Here is a 20401-nt window from a genome sequence, read left to right on the forward strand (position 1 = left end):
ATCGAAAACTGATCAAAAACACAGGATATAGCTCAAACACCTACACCTCCCACAATGCAGTTTGGTGGTATGTTTCCTTAAGTCTGGTGTCTGTAATAATTGTACACAGTATGTACAATACACTGATCTTAATGGAAGGTTATTATGCAAGAAATAAATATAATTAACTTGTTTCATACAAGAAGGAAATTATGCAATACATGCACTAGATCACTGGTTCTCAACCTAGAGGTCCAAAACCCCACTAGAGGTTGCCAAAGTTTAAAGGGGGTTGTGAGGCTTTTTTGATTTTAAGGTGTGTAAGAATTTTGTTTTTTAACATACAGTAGGCCTATATCTCGGCAATTCATTCATTTTTGTGAAGAAAATTAATTGAACTTGTTATTTTTAAGGTTTGGATTGTTAATTAAGATAAAATAGGTACAGGTACAATGTCCTATCATCTGGGAGAGGAAATGAACTGACTTTGTGAAAAAAAGACACCCTTTAAATGTGTTTGACTTAATTAAAAAAAAAAATAATAATACAGACAAAATCGTATAAAAAGTTCCTAAAAATATCAGGAAAATAGATCTCTGATGCAATCTTCATATGAAAACTTCCTGCAGTTACTGTGTTCATTATTTGGGTTAATTGTCCAATTTATCAGCTGACCTTTACTGTTGTTGTTATTTATTGATGTTAATATGAAATAGCTGTATAATATGTTTATTAGTTAGGGGTCACCAGTTTACTCAATGATAGAAAGGGGGACTCTTAAGGAGAAAAGGTTGGGAACCACTGCACTAAATTATACATGCATAAGAAAAATAAAGATTCACCCCAATTTGTTTCTGGAGCTGTTTCACACCTCCAATCAGAATTTATTTGACCCTTTTACAGATATGAACTGCTCCTTCGTTTCCCTCTGAGCACGACATTTTGGCACAGGATGGCAACTAATGATCATTTTCATAGTCGACTAGTCAGCTGATTATTTTCCCGATTAATCGATTAATAGTTGTTTGTCTTAAAATGTCAGAAAATTGCAGATCAATGTTTCCCAAACCCTACAACGTCCTCAAATGTCTTGTTTTACTCACAACTCAAAAATATTCAGTTTACTGTCCAAGAAGAGTAAAGAAACAAAGAAATATTCACATTTAAGAAGGTTTTTTTTCTTTTTTTTTGTTGCAGCCCTGTACACCACATCAACAGCACTGTTTGAAGTAGGCGCCCAGTACATATATACAGTCTACAGTACATACACTTTACTCAAACCTGCACAGAAATACTGTGCCTTATTGAACTGACACAGAGCTCATGTCTTTCAAATATATGAACACTGCTTTGTAATGCAGGCTTTAGGTTAAAAGTTTGTAATTTCCAAGCCAAACTTAGTGTTACAAAGCATGTAATATGTTGAATTGTACAGATTTTGTATGAAAAGAAAATGCTCAAGACAGAGCTTTCCATTCAACATGATGATGAAGCCATGAAAATGTCTTGGACAAACATTAAACGGACGTCACTCAAATTACATTTCAGTGAGACACAACAATAAGCAGACTGTCTGACTGAAAAAAAAACAAAAAACTTTAAACATCAAAGGTACTTACAGGAAATAATGGTACAAAAGCTGAACTGGTGGTTAACCACAACTGGTTTCAGTAAACTGGGCCGTCCTGTCTGGGCAGAGAGAGAGAGAGAGAGAAAGAGACATTACTTTTCTTACTACTTCACACGATCATAATGAAAGCAATATGACCATATGATAAATACTGAACTTGAATTTGATGATTTTCAGTGTGAATGTGAAAAGCCTCTTGGATTATCTGGAAACGGCTGTTTTCCCATGCCTTTGCTTGACTTCACTTTTTAGAGATTTGTGGTTCTCACAAGACAGTGATGCTACAAACATGATGATCTCATAGAATATGATGTATTGTTATTAATTAAACTACCCAACTGTATATACAGTATTTAAAATGAGCTCAACTTTAAACATTTACATCAGTAAAATGCAACATGCTGCAGTAATATTCATCCAAAAGCATCATATATAATAATAAAACACTGACAGGGGATTTTACTGCACAATGAGTACTTTTACTTTTGTTCACTTTTATGGGTGAAAAATTAAGTCATCAGTGCTCTCTGCTGGACAAACTATGTAATGACAGTATTGTTTCACTGTAAAAGGTCATCAGGGATTAAGTGGAGTCAAGTTATCTTTTTTCATTAACTCAATATAAATATCACAAGTTTTATTTATAAGGTTATTAATTGATAAGTTGAATGAATGCACTTTACAAAGTTCAATCAACTCATTAAATTAAGTTTCTCAATAAACATGATCAACATATTAGCTGTTGTTTAAAAGTTGTTGATCCCAAAATTAAATCTGCAGGAGACCTCATGCTTGACCGTAACTTCAGAGATATATATATTTTTTTTATCTTCTTGTGATCATCAATTTACAAAGATACACTTAGATTTCAGTTCCTTGTGCAGCAGCACAGTGAACATTAGACAGATTTTGATTTTCACTTTCACTTACAATGTTATACTGGAAAATATGTCTAAAACAAAGTGTGGTGGTAAAAACAGAGGTGAGTTTCCCCTCGTTGATTCATGCAGTGAAAATAAGTGAAGCAAATTCTCTGCCTCATTTCAAAGATGTGAATAAACTGAGTTTACTTGAGTTTAGTCTTTACTAGGCACCTGAACTAAGCAGTGCTAAAAATAATTGACAAGATGGACAAAACAACACAAATACACTAAGATGTGGGGTCTGTATTTTGATATCAATGTAGTATTTTGCCCAGACAGACAAACATCAAATAACGTAATCTCATATTGTATGTGTTTATTATTCAGTCGTTTGTCTAATTTTCCACACAATTCTGCACTGCTACATCCTGTAAAACCACACCCATCTAAAGTTTACTGAACATGTTCTCTCAAGTACAACTAAATAAACATCCAGTTTATTTGACTAGAACAGATCATTTGTCTTGGATCATTACAAAATGACGACTTGTCTTGTCAAATTCAGTCGACTTCAAATTTTAAGGCAGGCCAGACAAACTTTTTAGAGGTAAAACAAAGAATTAATTTTTACAGTGTTCTGAATTACCTCAAATATATTTTTTTCTAACTTATAATTATTGGGATTATAGTCATTTGTAGTTTGGTGAATTAGGAATTTCAGATACTAGAACAACATGTTAATGTCTGTGCATAAACAAAAGGAGTCTACAGTAATGTCCATTGTTGAAGGAGCGGCTTTAAGTCATCTAATGAGTCGTGGCACATGAGTGTATCGCGGGTCATAAAGGGTAATGGATCCTGGCCGAGCAAACAGTGTTCCTCGACGGAGCAGCAAATTTAACCCTGCCCATACTAACAGGATTTGGATAGTTAGTGAGAATGGAATTAGCTAATCAAGGAGAACATGTCATCCCAAAGCCTCATCCAATCACCGTCTTATGTTCTGCTTAATGGGATCCAATTGAAGGGTAGCCTAATTTGTCTGGGGCTTTTCGGGACAAGCAGCTCGAGTCAGATCGCTGGATTCTAAGAACATGCTTCAATATTTAGAAACACTTCATCAGCTAACCCAAACACTGGAGCTAAACTGGAAGTTGATGTGTTTGGAGCAAAGCAGTTCACTTACATTGATGGTGTTCAGAGGCGTCTGTGCCTCAGTGCAGAGCTGCACGCCGGCCTCAACGCAACGCCAACCTGCTGTTTGACAAAAAGAGATGAATTTACAAGGAGCTGGTTAAATCATCAAATAGTATTATTTGCATGTATGCTAATTTATTATTAACATGCTGTACAGTACACACCAGAGAATATAATCCACTCTCTTCACTGCTTTACTTTACTCATTCAAAACTGAAGCAGAAAAGTAAAATATTGGTGGAATAAATTCATTTAAAACGTGTTTATGCTCATAAAATACCATCTTCATGTTACACCTCTACTATATCCTTATATACATATTTATATATATGTATATCAGTCTACACGCAGTATATTTTTTATAAATTTTATATTTCCATACAGTAAATCCTTTATATCTCTAATGTGCAATTATATCTATACACTGTGCAACTATCCTGTGCAGCCTAATCTCTATGCAGTTATCATTTTACAGCACAATATATTTTTTTTTATATTTTTCTCTTAGTATAATGCTACACATCATGTGTATTACATGTGTGCAATTGTCTTGAAAAATCATATATATATCTGTATAAGTGTATCCAGGTGGTGAACTGCTGACTGATTTTAGTCATAGTTTATCTATCTTTGACTAACCTGTTCTCCCATATTACAAAGAAAATGGAAGTGTAGCATCAAATTACCTGGTTTAAGGGTTCTGTAGTTTTTTAAGGGTATATGAGCACTTAGTAAGCTATAACTATTTTATTAAAGCTCAGTTCAGATGTAATTTCTTGTCATTATACTTGTGTACAACAAAACATCAGTTCCATACTACAAACGAACTCTATGTAATTTTTGAGTGTGTATAAAAAAATCCTTTATTTTTGATAGAGAGACTTTTATATCTCTTGGTACTATGCACAAAAAATATGTATGTAATAGTATGTATAGTATGTAATAAATAAGTGTAAAGGTTGTGTGCAATACTGATATCATTTAATGGAATGCTTCTGAAAATACATTAAATACAAATAATGTAGATAAAATTTTTATTTTTTTCTTTTATCAACTGTATTATCCTTGATGTTTTGACAGTGTTTTATCGATTCATGCCAATAAATCATAATCATAAATCAATCACTCTTAATAATTATTGTCTTAGGTCTCTTGGTTTTGTCTCATTATTAAAAAACAAATATTGTGTGGTTTCTTGGCTACTTAAAGTGACCTGTTGTGCCCAAAAAGCAGGTCTGTGCAAAATAAATAATAATATGAAATAATATTTGCCACTAATATGTATGGATTTAAAGTAAAGTTTTGAGTTTTTGAGTCAATTCAGCTTTAGCTCATAACGCAAAAGAGCAGACAGAAGAACATTCACCAAAATACACAAATGAGAAAATAAAAATAACATATCTTACAGCTTTAAACCTAAACACATTAAAACACCAGAAATAAGGCAAGCTTAACCTAAAAACAAGAGGAACTTTTAAGAGCCAGCACCAAATCAGTTTCCATGTTTAAATATACCATATAGATGAAAAACATTTTAAAGGGACTTTGGGGTGTGTTTATTTACATATTTGTATGTCCGATAAGCTGTCTTTCTCTAAACTGAATCAGAAGGGTTTAGGGGGCTGATGGGATTAGTTTAAGCCGTTAGGAGTAGTTAATGGTCTTTCCCAGTGTTGGTAAGTAACACTGACTAATTGACCAGAGCCAGCAGGCAGCTGACACCGGCTCACAGCAACAGGTGGTCACTGCTGCACCCAAGTCACTGCTCAGGATCTGTGGGGGCGATTCTTTCTCCTGTTCACTGCATGGATCGATACTGTTATTAGAGGTCTTTATTCTCACTTTGTTGGCTGGTAAACAGGCTGCAGGGGCTGGATGTTTTTCACTGGATAATAACCCCACAACATCGGAACATCAAGATCTTACAGTCACTTCTCCACACAGGTGAGACACCATTTGGTTTTATCAACTAGATGTTGCACTGGAGACACTAAAACATTAAATAGAGACGGACGCTCTGACAGGCAAAGAGGTTTTTTTTTTGTTTGGTCTTTGGTGTTGCAACTGTTTCAGGCTGAAAGTAATAATTATTTTCATTATGTTACAACGGTGAAACATTCCCATCACACATTTCCAGTGGCTGAGGTGACGTCTTTAAATGTCTAATTTTGTCTAAAACCTGAATAGGTTCACCTTCAATCTCATTAGACTAAGAAAACCAGAAAATATCAAAAATCAAAGTTAATTCTTACACATTTTAGCTTAAAAATGACTAAAGCATTTATTAGAATTGCGTAACTTTTCAAATTAATTAATTACTGCATTAATTCTTTAAGAGGTATTCAGGTGTAAAACTCATCTGTTGTTAATTTGAGTTTGTTTTACTAATCAAAGGCAAAGCTGCAATGATTAAGTTGTCAACTATTAAATAAAACATTTGATAATCGATTTATTGGTTTGAGTCATTTTTAAGAAAAAAGTCAAAAGGCTTGTGCACAGCTTCAGCGTCTTGTAGAAGGAAAAATGTGTCTGATAAAGTTTATTACAAGTAAAGGACTTTGCACAGAGGTTCTCTCAACTCTCGCAGAAAGAAAAAAACAGTCAAAATTCTCTGATTCTTTTCTTAATTTTGATGATTTTTTTTGTTTCTTCACTCCTGTGTGAAGTAAACTGAATATTTTTTTGGGTTCAATCAACATTTTCAGACATTTTACGGACCAAAACAGTAACTGATAAATTGAGAAAATAATGGAAAGATTAATCTACAATAAAAATTATTGTTAGCTGCAACCTTATCTGTTAACTTTTGATAGCCGAGGACTACTGAGAATGAAAAAACACATATCATAAAGTTCTAGAAGCAGCATTAAGTTCAGTTCATTCAGTTGATGCATGACAGACTCTTTGTGCCCTCAGGTGACACGTCGAGCTGCTTCTGATGCCTCATTCACTCCTAACAACCAGCTCCTTTATGAGATTAAGAGATTTTTGTGACACGCTGACATGGACGAAATTTAGAGAACATAGGATGTGTAACCTCCAGCTAATCTTGTCTTTGTGAGAAAGGAGGGATCAGGCTATTGGATTGCTGTGGCCTAAAGAGGTTAAAGGGGCACTGACACAAACAGCAGGAGGGAGGAGTGACTCAGGATAGAAAGAATCAACAAGATTATTTCATTTAAATGCACAGGAAGGAGGATTTTCAACTATTACTTACTCTCCAAAAACAGTCACAGAGCTTGTAATAAGTATGATCTTTGAGAAACGTCTGTAATTTTTTATTTCACGGCTGCTTTGTCTGCTGATTCAGCATCATTTAAGAGGGTTTTTGCTTGTTTGTGCCATATTGGATTCCATTATATTAATTTAATCCGTGCCCTAAATGTGTATGAGGCGTGAGCACCTTCCTCACAAAATAAGTCTGTATTTATTAAAGCTGTGATGAATAATTATTTTCATTATTAATTAATCTGCAGATTAGGTCTCAATTAAATGTATAAAATGCAAAGAGATCCAAAGCTGGTGTCTTAAAATGTCTTGGTTGTTGAGAGACCAAAAATATTAAATTTACAGTAATATGAATAAAAGAAAAGCAGCTAAATCAGATCTGAGAAGCTGAGTTTTTACTTAAAAAATGTTATCAAAATAGGTGCAAATTAATAATAAACCAATTAGTTGATGTTGATATGATACTGGAAAATCAGCAAAAGTGCACATTATGTTCCATATTTTTGATTTGTGCACATCAGAAGCATCAATAAATGTTTTAAATATCTTCATTTACTAAAATTTTAATATCCTCAAACATGAAGTCGTTGTTAAAACAGTAAATTCACAATGACGGCCTGTTCTCTCTCTCACATATCACAGAGCTCCATTCACTCACAGCCTTACTAATCATGTGTCCTTGGAATGGATGGATCCTAAATTAATTAAATGGATTGGCACACTCAATTGGATTACTGTCTGTAATGCAATCTAACAAGATAGCGTCATTTGCATGAGATTTGCAAGGCAAATTGCCTAAAAAGAACTACATGTTTTACAGTTTATATTCCTAGAAAATCTTTATGACCGTGTTAATAATTCTGTGAATGTTCACTGTTCTTGACAGTCAGAACTGCTCCTCACACAGTTTCAGACCAGTGTGTTTGGACTCCAGTGGGCCTCCAGCCAGCCTCATCTATGCCAGGAGACAACCCACTGATCCGAGCTCCTAAAACCACTCTCCACTGTCTGGTACGACCAATTCACACTGAAATATTTATCACCGTTTCTACTGTTTTATTTGGGTCAAAACGTGTCTTTGAAGAGCTCTGCTCTGAAGGAAAAGCTCACAATGAACATTTAGTGTTAACAAACTGTGAGGGAGAGACACAAGGCCTGCTGATTTAGCCCGAAATTTGCATCAACAATGGCTCTACTCTGAGTTGTAACCCAGTCAAATGTGAACAGGCATGACATATGACGTGACATTTCTTTTTTATTTAGAGTGAACTGCGCTTTCTGAAGATCCAAATCCATAAACCCACTTCAGAATTCAGCAAACAGGAACAGCTTATAGCTAATTCAGACTAGTTTTAATGGTGCAAATTTGCAAATACTAAGAAAATACATCTCATGCTGCAGCCCACAGTTTACCAAGGCAATATTATATACCTCCTGGGCTGACAGATCCACCCTCCTGCCTGCTCAGGAACTAAAACAGATTCTCCTTTCTCAGCAGTCCACTTCATATGTTCACCGTCTGGTTCATCAGTACCTTCACATGCATCAGCACACTCACCCGCAGGCCTTCACCCCCATCCTGCACCGATCCCTGACCATCCACCCTGCTCTGATGGGACCTCATGACAGTAAAGTAAGGAGATGACTCACAATACCGTACTGTTAACATTTAACTTAATGAATTCTCATCTGAATGTCATATTTGTTTATTCCTGCTCTATTTTTTGCGGTTTTAACCAAATGTCACTTACCCACCAAGAATAACTTTGAGTCATTACATCTTTTACCTCTTGCTACAGTTCAACATGCACTTTCCCGGAGGAACAACCAAACCGTCTTTTGCTCCTTTCAGTGCCTTTCACAGAGCAACACAGAAGTCTTTCACATCAAGAGTGAGTCCAGCATGAATCAATTAAATTAACATGGCAATATTGCAATTAAAGTGTAGAAACAACTGAAACTATTGTCTTACTTCTGTTTCCTTATAAATATCTGTTAATGTTTGATAAAATGTAGTAAAAGGTGGCAAATTACTAATAAGAGTTTGTTGCTAAATGTTTTTTTCAGAGACCAGGGAGATGGGGTGCTCTGCATGTCTGCATTGCATGGAGGATTTATTACCACGAACAACTCAAGGTAATAATTAAATGTAACAAAATTTTAGTCACATAAACAAGTGTTCACCTTTTTTAAAATTTTGTTGAATTTTGTGTCAGAATTTTAAGTCGGTTAAACTGGATGTGGGAGTGTTTATTTTTCATATACTATATTGTTTTATTATTTTTGTTTTTATTTTCATTTTAACTACCTATCTAATTAATAACGATCAAATGTTTAGAGTCAGACATGTTTATATATGGCATTTTAAATGAAAGACAACATTTTGTAAAGTAATTTTAAGGAGCTACACATACAGGAAAAACATCACACATTCTTTAAGTTCATAAGGCTAGAAAACTCTGGTATCCTCAAGTTTAGACACAGGTGATAAGTGCATAATAAAGGATTTATTAGCCCTAACAAGGCATTGTTGTTGCTATAGATCTGGTAGCTGCAAAAAGCATAGTTAACTGTCACTAATAAATGCATAATTAAGTGTTTTAACCACAATAAAGCAGCAAACAAGCTTAGTACGGGTTTAACAATGACAAAATAGATAAGTTAGTAAGATGAGTTTGTAATGCTATTATGAACAATTATAACAAACTAGGGGTGTCCCGATCCGATATTGATATTGGATATCGGTCTGATATCAGCCAAAAACCCAGTATCGGATTTTATCAGACTGCATCTAAAATCTCCGATAAGCAGTCCATTTTCAGCTCCAGCACTTCTATCCATAGGTGACTCTGGTTGCTGACAATTGTTCTCTGTTTGAGTAACATCACTTGATCAAGCCTTTTCTATCATTCCACACTACAAAATAAGTAATAAAAGTATGTATGATTCGTGCTGATATCGTATCAGATCGATATCGGTATCAGGCAGTACTCAAGGCTGCGATATCGATATCATATCAGAAGTGAAAAAGTTGTATCAGGACATCTCTACTATAAACAGTTAACAAGTTTCTCATAAGCACCTATAAATGTCTCACAATCTAACAAACATGTTTATGATGCTATCATAACACTTATATAGTCCTATGAACAGAATAATATTAATACTTATAAGGACTTATTGCCTATTAACCAATGCTTGTAACAATGACCTTTATTTAAAGGAGACTATGACATAATGTCTTTATGAGTTGCAAATTTGTTTTTTTTACAAACTGATGCACAATTTAACAGAAAATACAGAGGAAGTCCACCCGTCTCCGTCGAGAGCTGACATCTGAGTATCCTGTCACCAGTCCACCTGACTCTGTGCGACAAACGGACTCAGACCAGCCCTCCTGGAGACACTCAAATCTGGGTAAGTGTAAGAAAGAACTTAAAGAACAGTAATATACTGTATGTCACAGCATTAAAGCAAATCTGCTTCTTATTTTTCAGACTCTCTATGTGAACACTCGGGAAAAACAGCTGAAAATTTAAGCCACTTCAACAGAGGTTACCTCTCGGAGCTTTACACGTCTTCATCATCTTGCCACAGCTGCGAGACGGGCTGGGAGAAGCTGGAACTGCCGCAGAACCTGCACTGGAGAGAGAAACTCGATGAGAGGGAGAAAGACGGGATCCAACAGACTGACAGAGCAAAGGATTTACCTCTTGGAGACAAATCTTGGGATCTAACAGTGGCTCCTGAACCTGACAGCAGACGCAGCGGCTCACTTGACAGGAAAAGGCCGCTCGAGTGTGACAGCTTCATTAGAGTCAAGAGGATAAAGCAGGAAAATGTAGACGACCCGTTTGATCCATCTCACACGCATCAATCCTCCCACACCACACCAGTGCAACATGTAAATATAAGTGATTTGTCTGTGTTGTATTCTCCCAGCAGCAGGTGTAACGTCACCAGAGCTCCTGGCGGACTTGTCTGTTATCCAGGAGCTACAATGCATCCCTACAAAACAGCTTTGGAGCTGCACTCCAGACAAAAAGCCCCAAAAGACTATTCAGTGAACACCTGGAAGGCGATCAGGATACCTGTTGTAACACAGAGGCGAAAGGAGGCTTTTCACAGCTCGTTCACACCTCCTTTTTATTTCCCTCTTGCTTTGAGGCAGCAGGAGACGGTTTACCTCGGAGGGAAGGAGTTTCTACAATCACATCATGAAAACTTTCAGCTCCACCGCGGCAGACCTCAACTCACTCACCCTGACTTTCTGACATCTTACCTGGGGCCCTGAGTCTCCAGAGTCTCCCTGACAGAAACACAGAGCAGCTATTCCCAAAACAACAAGCACTCATTTACAGTCTAACTGTTAGGTTCACTGGTCATTCTGGTCTGTTTTCACCGATTTCACTGTCCTAGATATGAGAAACCACTGACAATGGGAAGCTTATGTTGAAGTTTTCACAGATTATTAACAAAAGATACTCTTCGCACTAGAAAAGCTTTAATTAGAAGATTCTTAATAAAACGTTGTGGTCTGGAAATTTGACTGATTGCTTAGATGGATTTTGGCAACTGTGCAGTCATACTTAAGTTGTTTTGGTTTCCTTGTTAAATTGATTATTTGATTAAATGTGTTAAGAAGCATGCACTTGCTCCTTTTTTTGGTCAAATGTGGGGATGCACAAATAACACTTTTTTTTCCCAGACCAAGTACAAGCACTTACATTTGTAGGTAACAAGCACTGACACAAGTATTTAATAATGCCATTACAGTCCCTACAAAGATTTCGTAAAACATCTTCTATGTTCATTAGATGTTCTTCTTCCCACAGCCAGCATTAGCAAACTTCTTGAACTCACGCTGGTTATTTTGGATATTTTATCAAATTGCTTGTGTTGTAGGAGTTACATTTTGGTGAGGTGGTATCAAAGTAGTTTTATAAGTACAAGTACGAGGCAATAAGCACAATATCGGACCGATACCCAAAGAAAACACACACACACACCCCAACTGGTATTGCTGCATCCTTAGTGAGATGATATCAGTGCTAGCTTGGAGGAAGAAAAGTTTTTAAAATGTTTGTAAATCTGCAAAACTAAAACTGAATGCAGCTGAAAAGTCTTGAAAAGTCTCCAAAGCACTGAACAAACTGAAATTTTGAGCTGATGATACTGAATTAAACGTGCAACTGTGTCATCAATAGTTGAGATATTTCCGTCTGGACACGTGGTGGACTGACTGACACTGGCAGAAGTAGTACTTAGACCTTTTACAAAAGTATTAGCATCAAAATATACTCCGAGTCCAGGTAGGCATCTTTGCTTTAGAGCCACTGGGCAAAGGTTATATAAAAACCTTCAAGCATAATGTGACAGGAGACTTTCGTCTTGGCCAGTCACTGGTCAGTCAGATAGTTGATTGTTGAGTCTCACTGCATAACCCGGGAATGACACTCAACAATCAAACTTTCTCCAGAATCGGTTCCTGCCTTGAAAGTGCAAACAGTAAAATCACTCATTATACAGAATGGCCTATTTCAGAATAATTCATGGTGTTACAGAATTGAATTGTTATTATTAAATCATTAATATGAGCATTACTTTAATGTAGCAGCAGGAAAGGTGGGGCTTATTTGCTACTATACAGCCAAAATAAACAGTCTTATCTTAATCCGCAATACATCATAATTTATTTTGTTGTTAAATTCTTCATAAATAATGTCAATATGCAAATTAACAAGTAATTAAAGGTATCAAATACAATAATTAGCCTCTGAATTTAAGTGGAGTAGAGGTGTAAAGTTGCATGAAATGGAGTACAAGTAAAGTACAAGTATCTCAAAAATGTAGGCTACTTAAGTGCAATACTTGAATAAATGTACTTATTTACTCGCCACCACTGCTGACCAACCAACCAGTCAAGACTGCCATCCCTACAGAGAGGACAAAACTGTGACTAAAACACAAACAAGAAAAGTTTACTTAATGTATCAAAAATGTATTTAAAATTTGTAACAATAAAATTAAACAACATTCTAAGATGCAATAAAAAATAATGTGTTCTGAAATCCTTTGTTGGAAACATCACAGAAAATGGAATATGGTGTGTAAACAACATTTCATAGTACTGGCGTCGTCGTGATTTTGAGAGCGCTTTCACACCTCAAAATCTGAACCAAGGCTCATCTTTTTGTGACTCTGTTCACATTTGGTCCAGTTAGGTTTGGTTTCACATTGCAATTCTGCGAGCAAACTTAAGATCCATACATGACATACAGGGCGCATCATAAAGCCACAATTTGATTTGGCTTTTTTTTTTCATGGTCACCATTTCAATTTTAACTTTTTTCTTCCAGCACTGGCTGTGACTTTGTTAGACTACTGAGTCACAATTTTAAAAGATCACTGGATCTGACAACTGTCATTTACATGTTTCCATAGTCACAGAAAAATGCTTCAGGCTGTAAAAGGTAGTTAAAATACTCTAGTGAGCTGTAATGTGGCATTCACAGAGGAGTAATAAACAGTCTCTGTTCATACTGTATTACTACAGTGTCGGAATTTTTGTGAATTTTTTTCCGACTGACTTTTTATAAACTCATCAGTCCAAATGTCAATTAAACATTTGGTCTCCTCCTTCTCCTTTTCTCCCCATGTGCATTGTGTTCTGTGTTATTTTTCCTTTTTCTGGTTCTGACAATAGCTTTCCTATAACTGGGCTGAAAGTCCGAACACAAAAAAAACTCACAAGAACCAAAGGGAACTGTGGTTCAATTGGATCGATACAATAATTGATACAAATTTTGCCTTTAACAAATGCGCCTCTTGTTATTTGAAAACTGCAGTGGGCCACATTGCAATTTCAATAAATTTTTGATTAATTGTTCAGCCCTAGTTTTCACACCTGTAATTTTGGTTTGGACCTTCTGAAAATTCCAAAAGTCTGGACCAAACGAGGCCGGTGTGAAAGCACCCACACTTACCTTTTTGTCAGAAACATGAACCTCTATTTAAAAGGTGATCTCATTAACTAAACATATAACAAAGCCGAGCTGAAGCATTAAAGCTGCTACAATGAAAGCATGATCTTTAGTGCTGAGACAAAACACTGAAGACCACAAGAAGGTTCAAAAAAAAAAAAAAAAGTTCTCAGTCCGTTCTCCACTGAACGCTTCTGCAGCTAAATTTACTACAACAGGCAAACCAATTTAATTGCATAACAGCTACAGGAGAGCCTACAATGGATCCATCGTTCAGTGCAGCGTGGAGGAATCACACCACATCCATGCCCAGGCCCCTCGCCACCTCTGTCAGGGCCTGAACGGCTCCAGAAGTCCCGCTCGCTTCACACTCCTCCTGCGATAATCCTCCAGGCTCCTCCTCAATGTGAGGGATGGTGCTCATGACACAGTAGACGGGAGAGTCACTGCCTCTGGGGCTCGTCGGCTGAGACGAAACGTCCTCGCCTCCGGAAAGCTCCGAGGAGTACGAGGAGGAGGAGCTGGAGGAGGGCGAGGAAGATCCTGCGGGGGAACTTAGGCCGCTCTCTGGTGTGACTGCGGCCCTCTTGTTCCGGCTACTCGTTCGCTGACTCTTCCGAAGACTCTGTGGTTTTTTGGCCATGTTCTTCATGATCTCCTTCGTTACCTCCACAGTCTCAAACCGCACCATGTTTACTTTTAGGAAGCCATCTACATCCTTCTTGTATCTGTGAACAAAGTAACCACACATTAAATATTTATTTTAGTTTCTATTTATCATATAATATCTTGATTTATATTTTATTCGCCCCTGAGGGTTGAAGAGTCGAGTGGATCTAAGAAATGTTGTTCCAGTGTTAACTGGCTGTCGTGACTTGTGACAAAAGAACCTACGTGTACAAAACAGGTACAAAAAGGAGCACAAAATAAAGGAATAGAAGTAAAACAAAAATACATTTTAATGATAGGTGGGGTAGATAAAAATGCAATAAAAGATAAAAATCTCTTTTAAAAAAAGCTGTTGTAAATTAAAACAGATTTTGACAGAAAGTCCTCACAACTGGACAAATGCACAAGAGATTCTGGACATCCATCACAGAAACTACAATTCAAATCAATGTCTCTCTTTGAGTGGAAAGAATTCATGAATGAGTTCAGAAGAAATTTCCTGAACTTTGTTGGTGATTAAGTATTGATTAAATATTGAGTAGGTAGAAGCCAGGCCGTCTTCCAGACTGTATCATCAGCTGTTGTGACTTACCTAAAGCGGGAATGTCCAGACGGCCATTTCAGTTCATGCTTCTTGCGAAGGTGGAGTGTTAGAGTGTAACACCAGGAGAAGACTTTATCACAGATATGGCATTTATATTTGGACATCCCCCCATCCTGTTGGTAAATATTATGTAAAGCGTCATTAAAACGGTCAACAAGATTATAGCTGGTTCTACTGATGTTCTACTGCTGATCTACTGCAGCTATATACTTCTCTATACTAGATGGTAACAAACCTCATGCATTCTCTTGAAGTGGTGATTCATAGTTTGGAATGTGTGACAAGAATAATCACAACCCTCCACTGTGCAGTGGTACACGGTGCCCTCGTTGTGAACCTCTGTGTGCTTTTGTAGATCTCGCTGGTTCTTAAATCTGTAAACAAAAAAGGAAAAGGAAAAAAAACAATGTGGCAACATTATTTTATAATGTATAATACGTACTGTACTTTTTAAGCTAATTTCTGAGTCCAATACAGAAATAGGCGAAGAGATAGTGGCATGGATTTTCTGCAAATCAGATCAGTTAAAGATATACAAGAGACCCTTAAATATACATGAAAATAACTACAAAATATAGAATAACTCCTCCATAAAAGCTGTATTTGGTATTTCTAAGGTCAAGCTCCTGTTTGTGTCTGCACAGAGCAAATATTACAGAGTAAAATGATCAATAGAACAAATGAACAGACAAACAGAATGATAATAAATGCTAGTGTTACATGCAACAACGTGTTTGTCCATCTCTTCCATTTTCTGTTTCTCATTTTCTTCCCTCTGTACAGAACTGTAACTCTTGTTTTGAAAAGTGCTGAAATTGAAATAGGTGAGACTTGATATCATTACTTTCGATGCCACATTTGCCAAAAAGTCACACTTTAGAGGGGCTTGTACACAGTACAGTACAGCTGTTGTCAACACGACACCTAATCAGTTGTTTTGAATGTCTACCTTTTATCACAAAAGTCACATGGGAATGGCCGCTCATCGCAATGGCGGAACCTGATGTGGATTTTCAGAGCTGCCAAAGTGGTGCACGTCATGTCACAGAAAGGACATTTCACCTGGTTTACTGGGAAGAAAAGAAAAGGACACAAGTAACAATTAAATATGGTGACTGACAAATGGATCATCAGACCTTCAGTGATCCACCACACACTGTTTTAACTGCAGTTTACATTGCTTCAAATTTTTTTATTATTACATGTAATTTTATCCAATGAATCTATTTTTCAATGACTGGTACATCAGAGAACTAAATATTTCAAATAGGTTTTGAAAGTTAGCTCATCATCAAACAAAAAAAACAATAATCAGGCTTGTCCTTTATTATATCTGACCAAAGCCTTTCTGAAAATGGAAACATGTAACATCTCACAACAATTTAAGATTAGATTTGTAGAAAGTTATTACCATGCTGACGAACATGATCCCTCAAAAGTCTCTCGCTGGAAAAAGCTTTGCCACAATGTTCACATACCAGTGACTCTGTTCAAAATGAAACATGTAAATGAACAGAAGTCAGCATTTATATTCAGCACAGAAATTATGCAAACTGAAATGTAATTCTCACCTATTGGCTCAGCCTGCCTGTGTAGGTGGTCAAACAACTTTGTGTTGCTGGAGAACATGCTGCCACATGTCGGACAGGCTACAAGTCTCTCCTGAGTGTGACTCCGCATGTGTTCCCTCAAACGGTACCTGATCTTAAAGAAAGCATCACAGCCTGTAAAAGAAACATAAAATATAATTAACACTATGTCAGAGCAGTTAAAGTTGGACACATCAGTAACATCTCTTCAACCTCCTCTTGGCTCAGTCATACCTGACCAGTGGCAGAAGAGAGCCTGCTGTTGTTGTGGAAGAGACTGTGGCTCAGCACTTTCTACATGATTGTCCACATGTCTGTAGAACCACTCAGGATTGTTGAATGTACCCTGTATAAACACAGAATTATTAATACTATAATAATGGTGCTCTCAATAATTTAATGATCAATAAATAACTGAAACTTACATCACAGTGCTCCCACTGACAGACGTATCCATCTGATCCTTCAGGAACCAGGTTGTTGCTGTGTAGGCCTTGGTTGCAGCTGGGCAGATCGGGACGGGATCGGAGCAGCTGTGACCCGATGAACTTGAGCTTACCGTGGTAGTTGTGGAAATAAGCGTGGACCTCCAGCTCTGTAGGGCTGCCCATGGATAGAAACTCACATCCATTCCAGAGACAAGCGTACTCATCTAAAGAAAGAGGGGGAAGAAGGTAGTTTTGCAATGAAGCAAGAACAGCTAATACTGAATGAACAGAAAATATGTTGAGATTTGACTGAGTAGGGCTGCACAATTAACTGAAACAGACACAAACTAGCTGCTGCCTCGTCCTTAAATACACCCAAAGTCCAACGACATCTATCCCAGAGCAAGAACGAGTCACTCTCAGTGTGTGTCCATGGCTCATGTTCATTAACATGACTTCATTCATAACAGAGAAAACACAATCAGTATTGTCATTCACTCAAATACTGGAGAAACTGCTGGGGGCCTAGGTAATGAGGAAGAGTTGGTTAACAAAAAAAAAAAAAAAGATGCCATTTCAGTCATGACTCGTGTGGGTAGAAAATAAGTGTTGCTTAGAGAGGAAAGACAAGGAAACTCACAAAATATTGTAAGAGCATTGTCAATTGCAGAAGCACTTCTTAATGTCAATGCAGCACTTTAATTGAATTAATGCAAGCCATACTTGTTGCTATATAAAATATAATTGTGCTCAGTGCCTACTGTATGTAGGTTGTTTTTCCGAAAAAGGAAAAACATTCTCCTGACAAACATTATCCCAGGTCCTGTGCCGAGGACATTTTTTCTTTTTGCTGTGGCATCAAAAGATTTTCAAGTATCGTTTTTTTCATACTAGTATTGCATCGAAGTTTAATATTCTGATATTGTGACAACCCTTTTTACAACCCGAATTTGCAATCTTTCTTCATGTCAAGTTCAACGTTGGTAAACTTTGAAGGGCAGAGCCACAGCCTCAACCAATAGCAAAGACGTTCACCTCTGTAGGCAATGGCCACTACCCCACATTCACTTTTGTGTGACTGGGCCTTTACAGGTAAGTAGACCGACAAACAAAGAACTACACATTGTCACTTAAATTAAACCTAAAATTGCCTCTGTTTTATCACATTTCTTCTGAAATTTAAAACCGCTATTCACAGATGAGATCCAACGATCGGCTACATCTTAACAAAGCAGAGGAAAATAATTAAAATGGGAACTTTTCAAGATGTCTGTGAATATTCCTGATGCTGTTGTGTCTTTCAACACACTATGGTCTCTTGTGCATATAGATCATGATCTCAATGTCCTGACTAAATAGAGGTTAGAATGTCTGACATGTCATACTGATTTCAGGTAATACTTCCCAGTCTATCTTTCGTTTGACTTGTGTAATCCTCACTCACCCAGGTCCTCTAAGGCATCGTTGTCTCCCAGGTAGTCCTTAAGATGCAGCGACATATGGTCGCTAAGCTCCTCCATGGTGTGGCCCTTGAAGTTGCATGAATCCCACTCACACGTCACCTCAAAACTGTCCAGTCTTTTAGTTGTCATCATGACGGTGACGACCACTGTGCGCCCAGCTGCTGCACACAATCCAGACCACGTAACTACAAACACACATATAACCACAGACATGTTAACAGAGGGAAAAAATAAACAGTGAGCGACCCTATCTCAGCAAAGAAGCAATTATATAATTAGCAGGTAAAGCTAGCTAGAAGTGGCTGGAGGTTTTTACACAGATTAGGTTGACTAACTTAGAAAATATTTTGAACGACGTTAGCTCCAGTTAGCTGATTATATCTCTCTCTCTGTATTCCTAGCCGAAGGTGACCCAGAAAACATTAGCATTCGTTTACTAGCAAACGAAACGAACAACTAGCTAACTGTTGATTATTTCTCGCGTATGTGTTTATATAAATGCTATAATTTTGACTAAAATCCTAGCTAACTTACCGCTGAATCTGTCACAGGTTTGTCCTCCCTGTCGGACTTTTCCTAAACAGCTAACAACATTAGTGATTACTTTTAAAGCCCTTTAACATGACAAATCTTTATCATCTTAATGGAGAATTTATGAACACTCGATATTGTTTTTAACAAGTGTTACAGATGAAGCTTTATAAATGTTTCTTACTAGTATTAATGTCACCTGCCGTAACAGCTCCGTCTTTCTTCCCTCCTCTCAGCTTGTCTGGCTTTGTTTATTTCCGGTCAGCGGGAGCCTCATAGCGGAAGTTCTTCTTCTTCGTCTGTTTATCAAAATGAGCGGAGAACTTAAAATAATATTTTATTTTATTATTTTAGACCAGTATAAAGTGCCCACAACAGATGAATATATACAGTCACAACAACAAAAAAGAAGAGAAAATAAAATAAAAAAAGAAAAGAAAATGTAATACAAATTCAAAGTAATGTATTATCAGTTCATAAGAAATTTAACAGACACAATTTCCCTCCTTCAGCCTATTATAGTGGTCAGTGTTGTGCTACTGAAAACCAGTAACTAGTTACCGTTACTTGTTACTTTATTTCAAAAGTTACTTTACTGATTGCTTGCACCAAAAGGTAACGCAGTACTGTGAAAAGTAACTTTTTAGTTACTATGAAAAAAAAGGTCTCCCATTAAGTTTTGAGTTAAGTTTTCTTTAACTCGGTTTCCATTTTTGCTCTCCAGGTACTTAGAAAAAGTGTTTCGTCCCATTTGCCGTGTGACGCCCGGTATCATGCTAACTAGCTTCCTGAAAGCGGGCGACTCCACAATAGAAATTGGCTGCATGTCTTCTACAACATACCTTGCAATGGCTTTATCAACTTTTTCCTGGTTAGCAGGAGCAGTCAGTCCCTCGGTTAAAGTCCAGCCGCTGTTGCTGAGGTGGTGGAGGTGAAGTGGCATCACAGTCTGTGTCTGTACTCTTAGCTACTAGCTTCGTCGCAGCATGTTGTTTCTGTAGGTGTTTCAACAGCTTTGAATTGCTATTTTGGGCAGTAGATAAGATCTTTGATCCAAGACACAACTTACATTTAACTAAAACGTTCTTGTCTTTGTGCTCGACAAAGGTCAAGTAGTGAGAATATCTCCACGTAAAGAAACACACACACACACACACAGGAAGATTCAGGACTACACGGCTTTGGCTGCAGCTCAGTCTCTAGACGAGACTACACAAAAAATAACGCAAAATAACGG

The 20401-nt window shown here is 37.1% G+C and overlaps 2 protein-coding genes across 5 annotated transcripts; one reads left to right on the plus strand and one right to left on the minus strand.

The window, feature by feature from the left end:
- Window positions 1–5372: 5372 nt before the first annotated feature.
- LOC146328925 (uncharacterized) lies at window positions 5373–11420 on the plus strand. Its single transcript, XM_084716577.1, has 7 exons — window positions 5373–5613; window positions 7784–7908; window positions 8393–8530; window positions 8697–8789; window positions 8965–9033; window positions 10191–10314; window positions 10395–11420. Exons 2-7 carry the CDS (start codon window positions 7855–7857, stop codon window positions 11189–11191), a joined length of 1275 nt encoding a protein of 424 aa, XP_084572703.1. The 5' UTR covers window positions 5373–5613; window positions 7784–7854; the 3' UTR covers window positions 11192–11420.
- Window positions 11421–14101: 2681 nt separating this feature from the next.
- Window positions 14102–19474, minus strand: LOC146328926 (histone H4 transcription factor). Of its 4 annotated transcripts, XM_084716581.1 has the most exons (11): window positions 19349–19420; window positions 19168–19217; window positions 18615–18818; window positions 17168–17394; window positions 16977–17088; window positions 16725–16877; window positions 16565–16639; window positions 16103–16223; window positions 15389–15527; window positions 15142–15266; window positions 14102–14608 (listed from the first exon to the last, which is right to left on the minus strand). In XM_084716581.1, the coding sequence occupies exons 3-11, from the start codon at window positions 18763–18765 to the stop codon at window positions 14173–14175; spliced, it is 1539 nt and encodes a 512-aa protein (XP_084572707.1). In that variant the 5' UTR covers window positions 18766–18818; window positions 19168–19217; window positions 19349–19420; the 3' UTR covers window positions 14102–14172. The 4 variants fall into 4 exon arrangements, with proteins under 4 accessions (XP_084572707.1, XP_084572704.1, XP_084572705.1 ...); XM_084716578.1 differs by lacking the exon at window positions 19168–19217 and having other exon boundaries at window positions 19349–19474; XM_084716579.1 differs by lacking the exon at window positions 19168–19217 and having other exon boundaries at window positions 19364–19438.
- Window positions 19475–20401: the final 927 nt, after the last annotated feature.

This window comes from Lutjanus erythropterus, chromosome 4 (assembly GCF_056507025.1).
Source record: "Lutjanus erythropterus isolate fLutEry1 chromosome 4, fLutEry1.hap2, whole genome shotgun sequence".
Lineage (NCBI taxonomy): Eukaryota > Metazoa > Chordata > Actinopteri > Lutjaniformes > Lutjanidae > Lutjanus > Lutjanus erythropterus.